Source organism: Volvox carteri (genome assembly GCF_000143455.1).
Source record: "Volvox carteri f. nagariensis unplaced genomic scaffold VOLCAscaffold_17, whole genome shotgun sequence".
NCBI classification, from domain to species: domain Eukaryota; kingdom Viridiplantae; phylum Chlorophyta; class Chlorophyceae; order Chlamydomonadales; family Volvocaceae; genus Volvox; species Volvox carteri.
Genome location: NW_003307560.1, coordinates 339,398 through 360,360, shown reverse-complemented (window position 1 = coordinate 360,360; position 20,963 = coordinate 339,398). Strand labels below are relative to the sequence as shown.

The 20,963-nt window shown below is 59.6% G+C and overlaps 3 protein-coding genes across 3 annotated transcripts in view; 2 read left to right on the top strand and 1 right to left on the bottom strand.

Moving 5' to 3' along the window:
* Positions 1-343: 343 nt before the first annotated feature.
* exn1 (3'-5' exonuclease) lies at positions 344-3,591 on the top strand (the record flags this gene model as incomplete). The annotated part of the gene is made up of 7 exons (XM_002950114.1): positions 344-394; positions 496-592; positions 803-1,173; positions 1,602-1,763; positions 2,474-2,506; positions 2,969-3,055; positions 3,451-3,591. The coding sequence occupies 7 exons, from the start codon at positions 344-346 to the stop codon at positions 3,589-3,591; spliced, it is 942 nt and encodes a 313-aa protein (XP_002950160.1).
* Positions 3,592-5,953: 2,362 nt separating this feature from the next.
* On the bottom strand, positions 5,954-10,287 carry VOLCADRAFT_104571 (uncharacterized protein; the record flags this gene model as incomplete). Its single annotated transcript, XM_002949998.1, has 8 exons — positions 5,954-6,127; positions 6,419-6,479; positions 6,809-6,956; positions 7,340-7,751; positions 8,166-8,316; positions 8,645-8,708; positions 9,245-9,516; positions 10,280-10,287. Coding segments are annotated over 8 exons (1,290 nt in total), but the record flags the coding sequence as incomplete, so codon positions are not given.
* A 665-nt stretch (positions 10,288-10,952) lies between these two features.
* The window catches only part of VOLCADRAFT_90483 (uncharacterized protein), a gene marked incomplete at both ends in the record, with an annotated part of 22,140 nt that continues 12,129 nt past the window's right edge, over positions 10,953-20,963 (top strand). Inside the window, 14 exons of the mRNA XM_002950113.1 lie at positions 10,953-11,584; positions 11,941-12,091; positions 12,624-12,701; positions 13,581-13,682; positions 14,384-14,455; positions 14,924-15,061; positions 15,279-15,322; positions 15,586-15,968; positions 16,262-16,523; positions 17,057-17,647; positions 18,132-18,456; positions 18,697-18,927; positions 19,136-19,222; positions 20,235-20,916. Coding sequence (XP_002950159.1) covers positions 10,953-11,584; positions 11,941-12,091; positions 12,624-12,701; positions 13,581-13,682; positions 14,384-14,455; positions 14,924-15,061; positions 15,279-15,322; positions 15,586-15,968; positions 16,262-16,523; positions 17,057-17,647; positions 18,132-18,456; positions 18,697-18,927; positions 19,136-19,222; positions 20,235-20,916 — 3,778 coding nt within the window. The remainder of the gene's footprint in view (positions 11,585-11,940; positions 12,092-12,623; positions 12,702-13,580; positions 13,683-14,383; positions 14,456-14,923; positions 15,062-15,278; positions 15,323-15,585; positions 15,969-16,261; positions 16,524-17,056; positions 17,648-18,131; positions 18,457-18,696; positions 18,928-19,135; positions 19,223-20,234; positions 20,917-20,963) is intronic.

Sequence of the window (20,963 nt, the reverse complement as noted above, 5' to 3'; positions counted from 1 at the left end):
GATCCTTGAGAAAGCGCAGATGTCTGGAGGACCAGCGACTAATTTTGTCAATAGAAAACGCAAGATCTAATATTCTTTGATGGATAAGGGATACTGTAGTGCGGACCTCCAGAATCCGGACGAATCATATGTTTCCGGTATTCCGTTGAGCTTGCCGTACCCAGGCAACGACCAGCACCAAGGATGCTTATGAAGTGTCGAAGCGATGAGCATCGGAGCCATCTGACTCGCCTACCAAAAACCCCATTTGCGTTCCATGTGGAGACTTCTGTTAAGACCTCTACGTTTGCTTATCGCGACCATGGCATCCATACGACACCACCTGGAAAAGCTCGCTTCAAACATGTTGTCGACAAAACTACAGATACTGAGTTCACCCGACAAGGCTGGAATGGTGGGACAAACGAGACGTCCCAGTTCAACAAGTTCCCTTGGATGAGACCTGATGTGCGCCCCGCTTTGGGAACGCCAACGGCGATCTTGTTGTTGCTTCAGGCTTACGGCATAGCTCAGATCGTCGACAACATCGAGTCGTTGGAACACATGCTCAAGTCGCTGTCCACAGCCAAGCAGTTAGCCCTTGACGCCGAAGGTAAGACAACTCAGCACCTATAGCCCGCAAGCCCAGATCTAGCGCTGACCAGCCTCCTGATCGTAGGCTATGACTGACACGGTCCAAGCCAAAACACCCCCTTGTTTGGAACGGGAAATGCGTTGACGTGTAACCAACATCACTTTCGACGACCCCGGAACTTTACACAGCCCCAGGTCCCAGGCCCTTTTGCCACCTCTGCCGCCGCAGGCATGAATCTGGGCCGCACCGGCAAGCTTTGCCTCCTATCAGTTGCGCCCGCTCCCCCACCCGACACACCGCCGGACGTACCCGGACCCGTATTCCTGCTGGACGTCACCTCCCTGTCCACCGCCGCATTCACGCACAAGCCGGGGCTAACGCCGTCAGGCAACGGCAGCAGCAGCGGCGGTGGCCGTGGCCGCAGCCGCAGCACCACCTCCTCCCCTTCGTCATCCTCCTGCGGTCTTCGATGCCTTAAGGAGGTGTTGGAGTGTCCCTCGGTGACTAAGCTGTTTTACGATGTGCGCTGCGACGCTGAAGCTCTGTATCACCAACACGGTGTCAGTCTGCGGGGAGTGGTGGACTTGCAGCTGTCCGAGGTGGGGGGAAAGGATACGAGAGTATGAGGGTATGAGGGGAGCGGAACAAGCAGGTGAAGGGAATAACAAGAGAAGATTGTGGTACGTGGGCAAAGAAGAAGGCGGCAGGGTCGCTGATGGCCAGGTGGACATGTGGCCATGGTAATGGTGAGGAAGGAGGTCCTGTGTTGGGCGGGACGTCCATCCACGTCCTGTCCAAACACAGCGCGAGTAGATCATACGTGAGTGTCTACGCGTGTGCACGTATGACGGGGTGTGCGTGTGTGTATGTGTTTGCGTCCTGATGGGACATCCCCTGAGTCGAAACACAGCGTACGCATGTGCATGTGTATGCGTGTTTGAATGCATGTGCACGGCATATCTGGTCCTTTCCCCGCTTCCCTGCTTCTCGCCGCTTCCCACATGTTGATGGTTGCATTTTTGGGCAGGTGGCCTACCGGCGGTACGGACCCGTGGTTCGCCGTGTGGGCTACGTGATCGGCCTCACCCGGGCCCTCGAGTGCTACCTGGCTCCGGAGCTACGGGAGCGGTGGCAGTCTACAGCAGTGGACAAGAGGCTGCTGCATGAGACATTCAACCGGGACCTAAGGGTGGGCGCGGGGTGGGTGATAAGTGCGGATGTGGGGTTGGTGCCACGTGGCCACGTGGCATGGCTGGGTGAGAGGTGGTGGTGTACGGCGGGTTCTTTTCTCTGGCGGGTTTGTAGGAGGAATAACCCTTTTTCCGACCGGTGCGACTTGCCTGCCAGGCTAAATGAGTTGAAGCTGCCTCTGTTTTTTATATGGTCATGTAGCATTTCCTGCCTCTTGCGTTCCTGCTTGACCGATCCTGGTGCAAGTCGCATTAGATGGAAGCTTTGTCGCCTTGTGGGTCTGTGGCCGTGAGCACAGAGCTGCAGCTGTTGTGTTGAAATAGGGGGATAAAGCTTTAGCCGCGGCCCAGCCTTCTCAGGTATTTCGGAGCATCCCCATCCTTTTCATCTCATCACCCATGTTTGCCGACTTCTGCAAAGTCAGTGATTTTTCTCTTTTTCAGCACCCACCACAACCAAAACAGTGGAGTCTGCCGGACCAACGGCGGTGTCACCTACACGCATCGTCGGCTCTAACAATCCCTCCTGACGGTCGGAATCGAACCTGGAACCATGTATCTCATGCCATCATGCTACAACATTTGCAAAACAACAGTAGCACTTTGGGCGCTGTAGCATGGCGTCAGAACTGCGGAAAGAGCTCTGCGTTTTAGGTGTTCTTGCACATGACTGATTTACCCAACACTGGTAATGCTGTGCTTCGCGCAGTACTGGGACCGACGACCCTTGTCGCAAGAGCAGGTGAGAGTGAGGGCAAAGGGGATCTTTGGGGAAAGGGGGAGAGTCTCTGCACAGTGAAGGAAAACAAATGCCGATGGGGAAGGGGGGAGGGTTGGGATTTCCAGGGCTTAGGATTTCATGATTTGAGATAGTGCCATGTTCAACGGTAGGTAGGCTGCGGGCAGTGGCTGTGGGTGGGTGGGGCTGCGGATGTTGGGGTTCAATTGTATGTCCCATTGCAAGTGGTGTGAAGGATTGAACCCCCAGGGCGGATTCATTGGACATGAACCGGTCAACCTAAGCACCCTCACAGCGTGCAACCCATAGCACAGCATGCTCGTGTTAGATTGGGCCCAGGCGAGCGAACCGCAACTCAGAGTTTGTGTGTACAATGTACCTCGTGACCTGGGTCGCTGTGGTATTGTGCGTTACTGTGATCTTCCCCGTGATATCTTTTATTATTGCTGTAAACCCGTGCTGCAGGTGCGGTACGCTGCCGATGACGTCCTCTACTTGCACCACCTGCACCGAGAGTTCACGGCCGCGCTGGCGCCTCCAATTTTGGAGCGGGTAAGGCGGGGAGAGGGTAAAAAGGGAGAACGCCTGGCCGGCTTGTGTCGGCTCTTTTTGGTTTGATGGGGAGTTGATGGTTTGGCTGTCCGCCGTCGTATGGCCTGGGCGATCGATCAATCTGCCGGCCCAGAAGGGAAGGAGACTTTGCTGGCAAGCCGGGGCGACAGGGAGGGCAGCAAGTGGGAGTGGTGGCGCGAGAGGAGCTGGGGTGCCTCCCCCAAGCCGGTCGGCCGGGGTCACCTGCTCTGGCATGCAACGACAAGCGGGGCACACAAAGGACCTCCCACCAAGCATTAACACCGCTAATTCCCCTTGCCAAACTATCCTTCCCCATCACGGCCACCCCTCCTTTCCCCGCTCTGCTTCGCCCCTTCGCCACCTGTTTATCGCAGGTGGCGATGTTCAGCCAGTACCGGGTGCAGGACAGCCAGAGCCATGTGGTCGCAATCCCGGGCAAAGACGGGACGTTAGCGGGATCTGGATCGGGGGGAGGGTCAGATCCGACACGCGCGATAGCGCCGCCGGGGCTGTGAGAGGGGCTCGTCTGGGCCGGTCGCCGGTCGATGGCCTGACCCAGCCTCGACTTGGTACTGACGTGGTAGAGGAGTAAGCGGGTGAATGGGTGGGTGAGAGAGTGGGTGGGGATGAGTAAGGAGGAGTACGGGTTGTGACCCGGATAGGTGAGCGTAGAGGAACGTGACGTGATTTAGGTACACTGCGCGAAAGACAGAGCGGGCGTGTATCGAGAAGGAACGACAACATGTTACCCTATTAGCTGCCAGATGTCCAAGCGGCCATTACGCGAGCGGGCACCGACTCAGCGAAGAAAGCAGATGATGTAAGCTAAAGAGCGAAGCACAGTCCTGGATGTTGATGTCAGTGATGAGCGTCCGTAGTGGTTCAGGGAGAGAAGTTATCGTGCTGCGGTTGTGGGCGTGGCTGTTGGGAACAGATGGAGCGTACCCTTTAATTACGATTATTTTATTCGTCCAGTTGTCCTATTCAATTGTTTTTCGGAATAACCGGCGAGCTGTAGCCGGCACACGGCCGAAGCAAGCGAGTGATACATCCACGCAGCGCCCCGTAACACATGACACATGACCGCACATGCACGTGGGAAAAACCGCCGCATTGTATGAGCCCCTAGGCTTTCGAACTATCCAATGCTACATACGGACCCCTGCTCCTCGTCCCGTCATTGCCTCGTCCGAACGAGGGAGGAAGTTTTCGGCTCGACCCCCAACCCCTCTCGCAGCTCACGTTATTGTATATAATATATAGCCCTGCGCAACGAGGTTTCAGCCCCGAGAGCAATTGTTTTGGATTGATTGCACTCAAAATCGAGTCGCTACGCAGAGCCATTAGTAAGCTGCACTCGGACGCCTTCCTGACCCCGTTAGGATATCCCGCAGTGCAAATCACTCAATTTCTCCAAAACGCAGAACCATATTCGCACGGCAGGGGCTTTTCCCTCCTTAAGCCCGCTTCCTCCCCGTCCCGATGGTTGTGGCTGCAGCTAGTTTTGCTGTTGCTTCTGTTCTTGCAACTTGCGAAGCACCACAAGCAACTCGTTTAGGAGCACCGGTCGCAGCTGCTCCTGCGTTGACATTTTAACTGCAATTGAAGCAGCAGCAGCAGGACTAACTGTCCGCGTCTCCCCACTCCCAGCGGGAGCTTCTTGGAATTCATCCGCCGAAACGCCATATCTAGTACCCAGCGCCCGCTCCAGCCGCGTCCGCGCCTCCGCAGCCAACTCCTGAGCTCGTGACCCGGGATGGCGGGCGAGATGCGCGGCACATGCGGTGTCGTACCTGCCGGACAGACAAATGACGAATCAAGTGGATTTGTAGTACATATGTAGTAGATATGCGCCGTTGAACGGTATACGTGCACCTCGCAATTCCCTTCCTTTGCCAAAGTCCTTGTTTGCCGGCAGTTATATCCCAACGCCACGCATGGGCCTCGGCAAATAGCCATCTGCCAGGTGCTCGGCCAGTACTAATCGGGGGCCCCCACCTCCCGTCCATGACGGCTGTGTGATGTGGAGCCCGCTCTAGCTGCAGATGGCCCTTCTCCATGCCCTAGCGCTGACGAGCGTACCCCAGGCCAATTTGAGGCCCCGCTTACGGCACACAGGTTATTGTTTCACTGCAATTACGATCCCAATCTTCTCTCTTCACCCGCCCACCTTGCCGCGAGCTGCACGTGCATGTCGCTGCCCGCATTGGCCACCCCCTGCAGCCTCAGGCACGCGGATAGAGCATCAAGGTACTCCTCTGAAAGCCGGCGCTCCAGATCCAACAGGTCCTCGAGCTGCCCTTGCTGCTGCTGCCCCTGCTGCTGCTGCCGCGTCGTCGCCGTCTCCTGATGCAGCTGCAGTCCCTGAACCTGCGCTTCCGGCTGCTGGTTTACCTGCTCATGGCGCAGCGCCACGGGAGCGGATGCCCTAGCAGCACCGCGTGGCGGCGGCGTACAAGGTGCAGCCGGCGTAGAAACCGCGGCAGCTGCCGCCGCATTCGCGAGGAGCTGCGCGCAGCGTGCCCGGGTCTCGTAAAGAGGGTACATGCTGGATTGGACCCATAGGGCCTCCTGTGTGAAGGGAATGGAGTCGTAGCCGTTAGGGATAAACGAAGCGCCTTGCAGGACAATAGCTCCAAAGCTAGCATGCTAGCAGGTGGGCAGCCAGGACAGTGCTAGACGTTGCTATAGCCGACCCAAATCGCAACATATGTGCTGTATTTGCACATTCAGGAACAATAGGTACATGGCACGCCTGGTCATCCCGCGCACCTGCACTGATGGCGCCAGCTGGCCGAGGGTCTCCTCGAACAGTGCACAACACTTGGCTATCTGCCCACGCACATTCAGCAGGGCCGGGAGCGCGGCGGCGGCCGCAGAAGCCGGGGGGCCACTACCGCTGCTGCCGAAAGCCCCGCTGCCGCCACCGCCGCCGCTGCCATAAGCAGGATTGCTGCTGTTGCTGTTCGCGCTGCCGCTGCCTCGCAGCGTTGCTGCGGCAGCCAGCAGCTGCGGCTGCAGCTGCTGTGATGCCAGCATAACTATGTCGCTCTAGTCCACCAGGCCATTGGCCACCCATCATTCGACCACCGGCAGCACCAGCAGCAACAACAGCATTGACGAGGGCGCAGTAGAAGCCAGAGAAGCAGCCAGGGGCGGTAAGGAAAAGTCGGCATTTGATACTGGGTTAACATGCGCCGCGTACCTACATACCTACGGCCATGTTTCGGGCCTGTTCCCTAATTGCCCATTCGCTGGAGCCTTCCTTCCTTCCTTCCCCTCCGTAACAGCAACCATAAGATGTTTATTATCGCGTCAGAGCACACAGAGGTAAACACTCACCCACAGCTGCGCCAGCTCCCGGGGTACCCGCTCCTCCGCTGTACAGCGAGGACATGTGCACCTATGGCGGCCAGCAACGCAGTTGCGGACGACAGCGGCGTCAGTGCGGAAGGTGTATAGGCGGGTTGAAGGCGGAGAGAAGTCCAGGGTGGGTGGGAGTTATATGCAAGAAGGATAAAGGGTGAGTGGGACGTTCCATGGGTAGGTGGAGGCTGGAGAATCGCCACGATGAGATGCCACGGTGAGGTGCCTGGGTAAAATAAAACGCAGCATTTGACGACATGCAAGGCGGGGAAATGTATGCAGAGTCTTGGAATGTGGCACAGCTTGCCGTAGCGCCCAGGCCTCTCCTATGACGCGCCACGGTTAAGGAAATCCTACGACACCTGCCTGAAGCGGTGGTTCTTTTCCAGGAGCGCCCTCCTCAGCGGCAACGGCCCCAGTCCCAGGGCCCCGGAGTACGTGATGCACACCTCCTCGCCGGCTGACACCGGGCCACTGCAGCGAATGTGCAACTCCCGGCCCGCTACAACCGCAACTGGGGGACGGGTGTGGCACAGGGATGGCGGGATGAGGAAGGTGATGAATCAGCGGATGCTTCTCAATTTGAGTTCAGCTAAAACGATGATTGGAAGTGCGCTGTGCTGTTGAGCTAGCGGTTCGTCGCGGCTGGTAAAATGGGAGGGAGGGAGTGAATCATCAGTAGGACACGAATAGGACAGGGACTTGGGAGGACTTGGGGGGAGTGAGCGGCGTGGAAGCGATGATAAATGGCGACCATGCGAGGGGGGGGAGAGCGGGAGAGCTGGTGCGGCTATATTGCTCTGCGAGCCTGTAGCTATAGAAAAAGCGATGTGGCTTTGGATGGAGGCCGATTAGGATTTGCCTGGGTTGGTTTGGCTTCGGTCGGTCAGCTCGCACCTGCGTTGGGCGCACACGAGTGGTTGAACATCGCATGCGCGGGCCATAACCCGATGAACGACATGTTCGGTCTGCCATACAGCTGTGCCAGCAGTACATCATCGCTGGGTAGACCCGTGGCGTTCAGCCGCACCACCGCCGCCAGCTCCTCGACTGACAGTCCCGACTTGTGGGTCGCCGCGGCGCCCGCAACCGCGGCCGGCCCAAGTTGCGGCGGCGGCACCGCGGCGGCATCACCTGCCCATGGATCGGTGAGGTCGGACAAGTCCAGTTCCAAGCCGCCGCCACCCCAGCTGCTGTTACCTCCGACATCATCTGTTTCCGTCGCTGGATGGGCCAACCTTGATCCGGGATGGGCGACGGGGACTGTGGACTGCCGTGCACCTCGGTAGAGGAACGCGAGGATCTGGGCCTACAGCGGTGATGGTGGTGGTGGAGGGTAACGAATGAAGTCACAGTTTAAACAATTCACTGGACCATTGAGACAAGAGCTGAATCCTCGGGGCAGATAAACGCTGCCAATCTAACTCTGCCAGATGAGAATGACTCAAAACGGAGACGGAAGGCTGGCCACAGCGCACGCCCCGTGAAGTCCGGGGCCAACAACTACCGCCACATCCCTAGGGGAACCCCGAGATGGAACTAATTTCCCAGTTACTCTATTCCCTTGGTTGGGTTCATCATCATCGCACCGTTGCTTGTCCTCTTATTACAGCTCAGGTATGTAACCCAGGCGTAATCGCACATTGCTGCTCAGATCACTGGACTAAATTGACACGCATGCATGCAGGAAGCGGAATCCCTTTTAAAGCACGCGCGCACGCACCTGACGTGGACCCCACTCCAGCCGCTTCAGCTCCGAAACCAGGGCCGCCTCACTGCAGTGACTCGCGGTGCCTCCCACCACCGCTGCCGCCGTAGCTGCACCGTGTGTCATAGCAGTAGGCCCTGCGAGCTCCGGCTGCCGGGCCCCCGCCCTAGCGTCCCCAGACGGCACACCATTGGCCACGGCGGAGGCTGTCCGTGAGCCGGAGTTCAGTGCGTCTACTTGGGACTGCCGCCGTGGCTGTTGCTGCTGCTGTCGTCGCAGCTGCTGCTGCTGCTGCTGCACCAGCGCCGATGCTTGGGATGGGCCTTGGACGAGCGCCAGCGGCCTGAGGATGCGGCAAAACACGCAAGCCGGAAAAGAAGGAAAGGACGTAACACCCGCCAAGTTCCATAGGTCCCGAAACATGATGCGCGAGTCTCCCACTTTCCTACAGTTTATCAAAGTCCCAGCCGATCGCCGGCCAGAAACCGACCCACCTGCACACCAGCAGCAGCTCTCCTGGATAGAGCTTGCGTGTCGCCACCACGCCGCGGCCCTTGCCTGCGGCGGCGACGACAGACGGTGAGGCAGAACGACCTTCCTACGGGCAGCTACCACATGGCTGCTGTTGAGCAGGGCAGTGGTCCGTGAGCACAACCGCCACTTGCATGGTCAGCCGCATGTACCATGTTACGCTCCCCATGTGGTTGTCCCGACAGTTCTGGCGGCCGTAATAACCCGTAATACCTTGTCACCCGGCACCACACCGGCCCACGTCGCCGGCTGCAGCACCCCGCTAACGTCCCCCATGCTCCTGCACCAACCGCTGGCCATGAATTAGTGCTCAAAAACTACAGCTACAGGCCTGGAACTAGCTTTTGGAAATCCCACGCCCTCCCAAATCGCTGCTCGATGATCCTTGCAGCTAGTCATATGACTCATGTGCAGCGTCCCCCATATTAAGGGGCCATAAGGCTTCACCATGGCCCACGCCCCTAAACAGAGCCCCCCATGTTCCCCTAATAGGGGGGGTCCTCAGCCTCTCTCATGCTAGGCATGTACGTCGCAAGACGCAGCCCCGGTCACAACCCGCTCACCTGGAAGCTCCACCAGCCGCAGAGTGGCCGTGCTACCTTCTCGACCGACGCCATTGCTACCCATACCAATGCTGCTGCTGCGTATGCAAGCCGATCCATTACAGCGGCCCCAGCTGCTGGCCCTGTTTTGAAGGCGCAGGCGGTAATTGGTCATGGTGCCGCAGGAACCTGACGGGTCGCAATGGCCTTTGCTGTGGGACGGAATCGCTGTCGCTGCCGCCGGTACACGGCAGCAGCAATGGCGGGGTGTCTGCAGGGTCCCAGTTGGGGAGCTGACAGCACGTGCACGACAGCACAGCCTGACGATCGAGGCTGCACCTGTCGTCAGGCTAACGGTGGCGCCCCTAGTTTTACAGAAATACTGTTTATCCCCGCTTGTGATGGGGCAGATCGCAGCCAGGCCCGGCACTGTCATGTGGGCCATCAGCTTCTAGGTCCGGGACAGGGTTTCCGCTGGCCAGGTGCGCTGCCTCGTGGTGAGCCTTCCTAGAAATGTCGGAGGTAACAGCAAAGGTTGCGGTGCTTAAAGGGATTGCTTGCTAGCCATAGAGTTAGTTTTCCTTCTTGCTGTCATGTTCGGAGCCGTCACCCTGTGGCTCAGCTTCCTCCTGTGGCGCTTCTTCCGACGGCTTTTCCTTATGATCAACAAATAGCTGCTTTTGTTGATCTGTAGCGCTGGTCAACCCCACGTTGGAGATCAACCAGTTGATGGAAGCCCACAGCCCGAATGCAAGAACCAAGAGAACAATAACGTGTGGTGTCAGGTCTGGATTGCGTTGTATGCTATGAACCAAGAGCCCAACCAACGAAAGAATTGCAAAGAATATCACAACATTAAGCAGCACCCAGGTTGGCGCGTTGACGCCTGATCCAAGGGCTCCAATGATGATATCTTCGTACCAAGCCATTTGCTGGAATTTGTGAGCAGTCTCGGAAGCTCCGAGTAATTCTGCCTTTCGACGCGTTGGACGAGCAACGACTTGGTTGGCGAACAAGGCCTGCCAAACTATAGGTCGGAACTGCTTTACTGCTTACCCAGTCATAACTGGCCCTGTACAAAAATAACGCATGGTATATGGGCTTGCTGACTGTGGATTCCGAAGTTCGTGCGTGCCCGTCCAAACGCCCGGCACTGTCGAGGTTTATATATTAAAAACTGGGCTGTGGGGCATCCAAGGTGAGGTGTATTCCTAAAACCCTCCATTTGTTTTGTTCGCCGGTCATCGGAGTTGGGAACCGTGCAGCTTGCAACGCCATGCTCCTTCGGCGCTAGCTGGCCGACATGTCCCTGAGGCTCTAAAAACTTAAAAGCAATATTTGATGATGTATAAACTTACCTGTGTGTGGATACTCAGGCTGTATCCTAGCCGTTGGACCAGTTGCAGGCTGCGGACTGCAATCCCAACGAACTATAACTACCGACCTGGTCAGATGCACGGCAAGGCACCCCAGGGATCATGGGCACTATCGGAGTGATCTATAGGGATACTACTGCACATACAGTTACCCTCATTCCACCAACATCACGCACGCACCTCTCCCCTCTGCCTGAGAGCCATGCTATCCAGTCCCCGGAAAGCAGCTTGCACGATAATGGAGCTGCCCATCATCACATCTCCAGCCATCCCAGGCCCTCAGATGTGGGGAACCCAGGGGAATTTAAACGCCCACACCGGTTCTTCCCTAACCCTCTTTCCCTCCACCCCATATGCAGAGCGGCGGCGGCCCTGTGGCTGTTGCCAGCAGTGCCGAGCCTGCCGCTGCCGACACCGCCGCCGCCGCCGCCGCCGCCGATCCTGCCAATCCCAAGCATGTCGCTTCGGAACCAAGAGTCAAAGCGCTGCCGTCTTCAACCATTGCAGAACCGCCACCGTCATCGCCGCTGCTGCAGGACGGATCTGCCGTACTGTCGATTCGAGTTCCATCTGCAGCGGCACCGGCTGCCGGCGGTTCCGCCAGCCGTACTGCCTCTCAGTCCCCGCTCGCCTACACCCAGGTGCCCGCCAGCCGTCAACCATCGGGAGCCGCCGCTGCGGGCTCCGTCAGCAGCGGCGACGGTAGCGGCGGAGGCAGTTGCAAGGCACGCGAAAGGGCCGCAGCTGCAGCTGCAGCCGCCGCCGGTGATGATGCTGTGACCAGCCTCACCCGCGACGTCGGTGGCCCACGCGGCGGCAGTAGCCCCGGCACAGACAACGCCGGCGGCGCTGCCGTACGGGAGGTGTGGCACTGCGCCGTGTCGCTCGCCTTCCTGCGCCGCTTCGCAGCTGACGTCGTACAGCCCGGCTGGACAACGTACGACATCCTGAACCGGGTGGTACTGCCCGCGACAGCAGCCACCAGGTGCGACGCTAGCCGCCACGTTGGCGCCGCCTTTTGGTGTCCGCGACACGTCAGAGGTGATCTTACCATGAGTGGACGAGGCCTTGGTTGGGGGAAACGAATGTTAAAGGATCTTCAAACTTTGCCGCGTACAAGGGGGAATTCCAATTCAAGGAGAAACACTTCTCACCTTGAAAACGTAAAAATTAAAACGGATGGAAAAAGATCAAGGGAGGAGAGCGGTCAGAGAGGCATTGTTTGCAGCTGTTGCCTTTGCACATGTCCTAAGGCTGTTCATGGTTTGCTAAATCATTAATGCACTCTATGTATAAACTATTGTCCAATCCCCACCCCCACCCCCACCCCCATCCCACCAGATGCCGCTATGTAGACACGCTGCCTTCTCAGTGTTCCTCGCTGTTGACCTTTTTCGTGAGCTACTGCTGGTCCATGGCCTTCACCGAGCTGGTGGCGCTGCTGGAGCACCAGCTGCATGCCGCAGATCCCGAGCAGGCAGGAGGGGGATGTGTGTGGCAGCGGGGGGGGGGGAGAACGTGAGGAGCGATGCGTGCACGTGGGGAGAAGCAAACGGCTAACTGCCGCCACGTCCCAAGCACAAGAGGGGGAAGGGGGAAGGGGGAGGGCCCAAGCGTGTGGGCGAGCGTGGGGGGGGTGGGGTTGGGGATTGCGGGGCTAGGAAGCGGAATTACAGAATCAGAATCTTTCAATTTGGTTTGAGGATGACGAGGATGAGGATGAGGATGAGGATGAGGATGAGGAGGGTGGGAGGAGGATGAGGATGCCGCTGTTGCTGTGTGGAGACCGAGTAGCAGGCAGGAAGGTGGGAGGGGTGATATGGATTGCCCAGGAACCACTGCAGCGGCGGCTCTCGGGACCCTGGGGGGGCCCCCTGCCCAGGTACGGACTTCGCGGGGCCCCACCACCCCTGTACGTAATCCCCCACCTCCGCCGTACCACGCCATTCCCTCCTGCGTATGGGCGGGTTGGTGCGGCGCTGCTGACCCTCCCCCCCATACACACACACACACGCACCCGTCAGGTGTTCTGTTGGGTGGACGTGCTGGCGATCAACCAACACCCAGGTCGACAGCAAACCCGGGACCTGCAGGACCTGGAGGTAGGGGCGTGTGGGTGGGTGGGGGCGTGTGAAGATTACAAGTAGCTGAGGGGGTCTTTATGTGTGCGGTTGTGTGAGAGAGAGTGGGTGTGGGTGTGTGAGAGAGAGTGTGTGCGGTTGTGTGGGTGTGTCTTTGTTACATAATGATCCCGGGGGGCTGACGCTCTCCAGGGGCACCTAACCGTACCCCAACGGGAACGACCGCCGAAGCACTCTCCTCCTTGTGCGGAGAGAGGGGCGTGAGGGACCACTATCCCCTCCCGCTCGACCGAGGACGTGCAGCCCCGTGTTTCCCCTTTCCTGTCAAGAGGAAAGAGAAAAGCGCGGTGGTAACCAAGGGTGTGTGTGTGCGTGTGTGGGGGGGGAGGTATGGAAGGGTTTATTCGCGAGGAACGAAGGGTCGAGATGTCAGGTGTGTGTTTGGGGCGGTCGAGGGGAGCCCCAGGGGGATGTGGGAAGGGGGACTCGGGGGACTCGGAAGGCGGGTTACCGCCCTGGGGCCCGTCCCCCGCTTGTCTTTGTCGAAACCCGTCCGGCCGTGTTTGCACCACCTCGCCTGACACCACCCGCTGCCTCGCCCGGGCCCCCTTAGCGCCCCGGACGAGCTGATTGCTGTCCCGTCTGGTCCTAGCACTAGCACGAGGGAATAACCGCCTGACCGACTCATATACAGACATACAGACAACTCGGACTCTACCAGTAGGGCCACCCGGCGGCCGGGTTCAACCAGCACATTTCTTTCATCTGTAGTGCACAATCCTACTCTCCATTCCTGTTGCTGTCCTATTGTTATCTTGCGCGCGGTGCTGAGCATGAGCTTACAAAGAAAACAGAGCTACATGCGCCTATGTTGTGTGTGTGTTGTGTTTTGCCGTGCAGACGGCTGTACGACTAGCCCGTGGCACGCTGGTGTGTTTGGACTCCCGCTGCACCCCCTTCAGCCGCATCTGGTGCCTCTTCGAGTGGTGGACAACCTTAAAGGTGGGAGGGGGAGGGGTTTTTAGGGTTTTAGGGGAGCGGATCGGGATTGGGTAGGTGCGTATATGGCTGGTCGGTTGTTTGTTGGTTGATGGGGCCCTATCTGATTGGACGAGGACATGGCTCACGGGCCAAAAACATTGGTTGTTTTAAATGGAATTATTTTTCGGACATAAGACATACTCCTCACGGTTGGCCCTCGGCCGCCACTTGGGAAGGGAAGGGTTTACGGCCCCGGAGCTGTCGCTCGGGCGCCTGGGAGGCTCCTTCCGCTTCCTCGCGGGGTCCTTGCCCTTGCTTGCCTGCCTGGCTGCCTGGCTGCCTGGCTGCCTGGCTAGCGGTGCGAAGCGCGGCATTGCCCAGGCGCATCTTGGGGCTGTGACCACCTCCCTGGGGCCCCTGGCCGGGGGCTTACGTGCGGTGATGATGTGTGAGTGACGTAGTGATAGAGTGTCGTTTATGTTTATATTGCTGTTGGATGTTGGACCTTTTGCGTTGTCCTAATGCCCCTAATATTTATGCTTGTGGCTCTCAGGAGGCTCGTGCGGGTACTCTGCAGGCCCGCGTATGGGCGCTCGTTACATCTCTCTAGCTGGGTAACGGGTTACGCAACCGAGGTGCAACTCACACGCGCACACGCACATATGAAGAGACACGCACACGCACACGTGTGTTCTCCAACCACTGTACATGTACATGTGCAGGTGCGGGGCCTCCGTCAGCTGGTCTTCCTGGCGGACCCGGCCACAAGGCGGCGACTGGGGGAGCTGTACCAGGTACGGCAATGACGGGCGGTGTACGGCCCTGGTATATCAGTGGTGGGTTTAAAGCCTTTGAAAGCCTTGCGAGCGCATGTGCTGATGCTGGTGGGGGTGGGGGTGGGGGTGGGGGTTATGGACTTCAGGGACAGGTCTCCATACATTTCTTCCACGGGGGGTTCAACTCACTGCCGCTTCTCCCGACGGGTAATCCGACGGCTGAATGCGTCCCTTCTGGGGCTCTGAGACCTCGGCACATGGCGTTTATAGGGTACGGCGTTTGTACATCCGTACATGTACGACAATCTCAAACAGTTTGTCGTGCAAGTTTCTGTGTGGTGTGGAAGCTACGGAGCAGCGGCGAGAGTCCCGGTGCGCTGAGTAACTATTCGGCTCTTACGTACATACATGCATACATACATGCATACATACATGCATACATGCACATATAATATTTACTTGCTAACGGGACGCTGTCCCATGCAGGGCATCGATGTACGGAACGCGCAGGCCACCGTACCATCCGATCGTGATCGAATCCTGGCTGCCATCGGCGACGAGCTGGACCTGGTCAACGCCCAACTAAAGCTGATCTTCCTCTTGGAGCCCCATGACACCACCGCGGTGGCCATAGCGGACATTACAGCTTCTCCGTATGACGCTGCTACTGCTACAGCTACTGCTACTGCTACTGCTATTGCTGCTAACGCTGCGTCTGTTATTGCGGACGGCGGTTACCGCCGCATGGGGGCTGGGGGCCCCGGGGGAAGTGCTGCCGCCGCTTGCAGCCCGGACTGGCCCCAAACAGTCATAAGGCGTTGGCTGGATCTGCGACCTGAAGATACATCGTACAGGTACGGCCAGAGGCCAGTACGATGAGTGCAGGTACGAATCAGTACGACGCCGCTGCTGGATTTCGTTCAGTGTTTTTCCTACATTTCCCACGGTCGCGTTCATATTGCGGAATTCCTCTTTTACACACGCTGATATTTGTGCTCATAAAAACACATCACCATCATCATCCTGCTTGGGGGTGGGGGTGCACCTGCCCAACCCAACCCGACCCCTTGCGGCACCCCTTGCACTCTCCGCACCAAGTCCCACGGAACACCCCTGATATCCTCACGGGGTCCAACTGTACGACACAGGGCACTGGCGATTGTGGGTCCTGCAGGCTGCGGAAAGACCCACGGGACGGCCGCTGCCCTGACCGCTACCGCCGACGCGGAACCCGCAGCGCCCACTGGCACCGATTCAACAGCAGCGGAGCAAGCGGCGGAGGAGGCAGCAGTAGCAGCACCGCTGTTGGTGTCGCAGCCGCCGTCAGCATTCGCATCCGCAGCGGCAACAAGCGATGACCTGAATGCGGAGCGGCGGCACGGCCAACACGATCGGCCAGTTGCCGTACATTTCTGTCGCGCCGGTGACGCTGCCAGCTTGAGTCCGCTGGTGCTGGTCCGCAGTCTGGCGTTTCAGTTGGCGTGTCAGACCCGCGGGTCGTTCGCCACATTCCTGCAGAAACGCTACCTAGGTGAGTAGGCCCACTGGGTGATGGGTGGATGGGTGGATGAGTGGGGGAGTGGGGAGAGGGGTTGCAGGCTGACAGTGGACTTCCGGGGCGCTGGAAGGACTTGCGGCCGGCCGTCTGGCCGCCTTTGCGTGTGGGTTTTACTCGTGCAACGTCCTCGTGCGATGCAACCGCCATTTAATCCCCTTCCCCTGTCCCCTCCCCTCTCCCCTCCCCGCTCTTGTCGTTCCCTTTCTCCTGCACACTTTGCCCCTTCTTCCCTGTCGCTGTTGCCGTCCTGTCGTACTATCGTACAGGGCTTTCCCTGGAGGCTCTTTCGGCTCTTTCCCGCCTGGACACCGCGTTCAACACGTTGCTGCTGAACCCGCTGCGGGAGATGATGCCGCAGCCGCAAGATGGCGACGACGACGACGGCGGGCCACCCCCGCCGGAGTGGCTGCGGCGGCAGCGGGCGGCGGCGGAGGCGGCGGCGCCTCGTGAGGTGGTTCTGCTGGTGGATGGGGTTGATGAAGCCGAGGGCCGGAACGGGCGCGGGGCAGGACGGCCGTACGACAACAGGTGCGGTATGGCGGGATCTGGTGCGGTGAGGGTAGCCGCAGCAGCAGTAGCAGGAGCTGTAGCCGCAGCAGCTGTAGCAGCAACAACAACCCAGGCCCATCTAATGAAGATCCATACAGTCATATCGCCGCCAACGACCGCACACACTCTCCCGGGCGGCGGCCGCTCAGGGTGGGGGGTGGGGGGTTATGGGAAGGGAGGTGGGGAGAGACCCGTCCCTCTCCCCCCTCCTCCTCCGGGCCTACCCGGCATTCGCAACCTGATTGAGCGGCACTTCAAAGGCGCCAGCGGCGCGTACTCCGAACAGTTCCTCCCACCCTCTCCTAGACGGAGATCCATTCCTACTTTTCGCCAATCGTCTCTTAACTCAGTTTAGTTCCCCGAAGGGGAGAACGAATCCATAATAAAAGACGTCTGTGTACTTCGTCGCACCCCCACCCTCTCCTCTTCCTTTCCTGCAAACCCCTTCTTCGGCCCCCCTCACACCCCCCTTTCCGCCCTTCATCGCATCCCCCGGGCCCCTCGCCAAACAGAATCTTGCTGGCCCTCCGCGACCTCTTCCCGCTGCTGCCCCGCCGAGTGAGACTCATCGTTACTCTGAGACCTCAACCCAGCCACATCCTACGCAGTCTGGTATTCAAATTCGACCCGTGGGTCGCGAATGCACTGCCGTACGATACCACGCCGCCGCCGCTGCCGCTGCCAGCCGTCAAAGCCACCGCTTCCAGCCCCACCTTGTCCCGGAGACGCGCCAAGAACTGGGTTCTCGAAACCCTCAGGCGTCTACTCCCCCCGTCGCCCTCTGCCAACACGAAGCCCAAGAACCCTATTGGTGCCACCGCTGCCGCTGCCGGTGACGGTGACGGTGCCGGCCATGATCCGCAGGCATCGCTGCCCGCAGCCTACGCCGCCCTCTTCACTGACCGACTGTCGTACCTCAATAGTACGGCAGCTGGGCGTAGCGGCGTGGAGTCCCTCCTGGAGCTGCTGCTGGCGTCCGCCGAGCCGCCGTCCCTACATTGCATCTCCCAGCTGGGCCTGATGCCGTACTTGCCTTACCTTCCTGGCTGGGGGGTGGTGTTTCGTGTGTCGGAGGGTGACTACCGTCTGCAGGTTATCCACAGGTGTGAGGGGGGGGAGACGTGGAGAGACGAGGGGGAGGAGTCGGGGACAGATGTGAAGAGGGGTGGGGCGTGTTGGGTGGGGAGCTGGGGGGAGCTGGGGGGAGCTGGGGGGAGCTGGGGGGAGCTGGGGGGAGCTGGGGGGAGCTGGGGACCCGCAACGGCCGCCGCTGTGGGGGGATTACGCGGCGGGCGGTGGGGTGGGGGCCTGGGGACGGGGTCGGCTGCGATAGCCGCTGTAGCAGTTCGGCAGCAGCAGCAGCGGCAATGGTAAGCAACCCTAGGCAAGGCAAGGTAGCAACAGTAGTTGCTTTGTTCTTGGGGAGCGTACGGGGGCCCTTAGTACGAGAGGAGTCCTATGAGCGTCTCAATACACATGCCTCCCCTTGTCCCCCTCCCCCCCTTTTCCCCCCCCGGCCGCCCGCGGTGTGTGTCCCCTCCTCTCTTCCATGGGGGCCGATGTGCGGGGGCACCCTCCCGCCCCCAGGTCATTACTGGACTGGTTGCGAGACACGGGGACATCACCACCATCAGCGCCGCCGCCGCCGTCCCGGCGACTAAGCCACCAGGGAGAATACGCTGACGGCGGCCACCAGCAGGCATTACAGGACAATGGCGGGAGCGCCGCTGGCGACGGCGGCGAGGATGTCGTAGGTGCCATTGTTGGGCTGTACGACGGCGGCGACGGTAAAGGAGGTGATGCTGCGGCGGCGGTGCTTGGCGCCGCCGGCTTGGCTCTGGACCCCCGGCGGGGTCACTGCCGGTTGGCTGACTGGATCACGACGGACCTTCGGAAATCTAAGAGGCCGCAGGTGGGTTGGTACGGCACGGTGGTTGGTTCGGTAGTTGGTATGATGGTGGTTGGTACGGTGGTTAGTACGGTGGGCTGACTGCTACCTGCGGGTTATCGGCGTATGTTCCTCAAAGGATGCCGTACATTTGTCCTGCGCGCTGGGATCACGTAAAACATCATCGCACGCTCAAACTGCGAATCTTTTCCTGTTTACTGCTTTTGCTTGCATCCGTTTCCGCTCTTGCGTATGTACGGACAGTCGTACAGCCTGCGATACGCGATACTTCACCTGGCGCATGCGGCGGTGGCGGCTGGAGGTGCCGCTGGTGGCGGCGGCGCTTCACGCCGCGAGCGCGGCGACGTCCCCGCAGTGCCTCCAGCGCCGTTATCGCTGCTGGCGTCGACGCCGATAGGGCATAGTACGGCACATTTTACAGCACGCGCACAGCAGCTTGAGGAGCTGCTTCTCGACTTCAACTTTTGGCGGCAGGTGCGCGCACATGCCAGCACGAGCGTGCTCTTGTAATGGAGGGGGAGGTATTGCGCAGGGAGGGCAGTGCCTCCTCTTACGGCCCAGGTAGCCACAGTCGGATTCAGTGTCTCCACCTCCACCCCGTTCTCCACCTCCACCAATTGCCTTCATCCGCCCACTGGGACCTCCACCGCCACCTCCCCCCCCCCGTTCCCCCCCCCCCCAGGTATACACCAGTGGCCTGGGTGCGGAGGTCCTGCGGGACCTGACCACCCTGCCAGGGCTGCAGGAGTCGCCCGTGGCGAGGGACGTGGTGAGGGGCGTGGAGGTGTGAGGGGCGTGGAGGTGTGAGGGGCGTGGAGGTGTGAGGGGCGTGGTGAGGGGCGTGGAGGTGTGAGGGGCGTGGAGGTGTGAGGGGCGTGGTGAGGGGCGTGGAGGCAAGGTTGAGGATGTCGAGGAGGGCGGAGAGGGCGAGCCACTGATTAATAAGCACCTGTGTGTTCACTGGCACATGTAACCGTGTCGATCGACTGGTTGATTCCTGTCTCGCTATACAGCCGCACTGAGTGTCCTGTTCCCCCCCTTCCCCCCTTCCTCCTCCCCGCGCCACCCGGTCGGGGGGTTCCGGGGCCCCGGGGGGTTTGGGGGTTTTGGGGGCCCGGTTTGCTGTTTTCTCAGATCCGCATGATTCAGAGGGACCACCCCACCCTGGAGCGAGATCCGGACCTGGTGACTCAGCTAGCCTTCGAGACGCCCCTCACGGCCTCCACGCGCGCGGCTGCAGCCGCCGCCCGCGCGCGCTGTCGCCTCGACCTCTGCCGTGAATTACCTCCGGCAGCAGAACCCCCCTCCTCGCTACCGCCGTCGGTGTCCGCATCACCGTCCCCATCGTCGTCAACACAGCTACAGCAGCAGCAACAGCAACAACAACAGGAGCAGCAGCAGCAGCCGCAGCAGTGGAAGGGGGGGGAAGAGCCGTGTGTCGTGGTAGCTCCGGTGGTCACCGCCTGGGCCGCATGTACGACGGTCGTACGCAACGGCGACACGGGGCGGTTCGGGGGCCCCCGGCCGGCGGGTGTGTCTGCCGTACGCTTCTCTCCCGACGGGTCGGTGTTCGCGGCAGCCAACAACGCCGGCACGGTGAGCTGCTGACCTTGTCGTACGGGGGGTATGTAAGGTGTGTGGATCTAGAAGAACTGGTACGATGCTGTACGGCCCGTATGGTGCTGTACGGCCCGTATGGTGCTGTACGGCGCTGCATCATGTTTACAATAGTTTACAATAGTTCACGCCTACCACACCACACCACCCTGGCAACATCACAGCTAAGCCCCTCGCATTGGCTTTGCCAGCGATCCAGAATCTGTAGAACAGCTGGCATTAGCCCACAAAGCCCGTCTAAGCGGGTTCTGAGGTCCGGCAAGGAGTACCCTACGCCTTCGGCCGCTGCCCTTGAGGAGGCGGCAGCAGGCGACTCCATGACGCGATCCACTCAGAAAGAACCATCTTTAGATGAGATTTACAAGCTGCTTCAGACCCATGCTACACAGACCAAGGCGTCCTTCGACTCCTTGCATAGCAAGACAGATGCGCTGGCTGCTCGTGTTGACTTGCTGGAAAAGAATATTCCGGAAATAATTACCAAAAAGGTGGAGACCGAAATGAAGCAGTTCGAAGTTCGGGCCGCGCAGTTCATCATCGAAACTGTGCAGTCTCAGCTCGCGGGGGCCCCTACGTTTGCGACCGACCGCACCGGGTCTAAACAGCGTAGGAACTTGACCGGCAAATCTGCCTACTACGATTCCGGCTCCCTGATCGCGTTTGGCGTCCCGGCTCTCGCGACCGCTAAGCAAGCAGCGGAAGCCATCACCCAAGTCGTCTCCGATGCCAGTGGAGGAAGCCTCCAGGCCTCCTTCCTCAGCGTCGAAGTACGCACTGAGAAGCCACGACCCAACCAGGCGGCCCCAACATACAACATCACCATCGGCGTCACCCCCCGTGTCCGTGGTATGCTTTTCCGACACAGCCAGGCCCTTAAGGCCATCGGCATCACC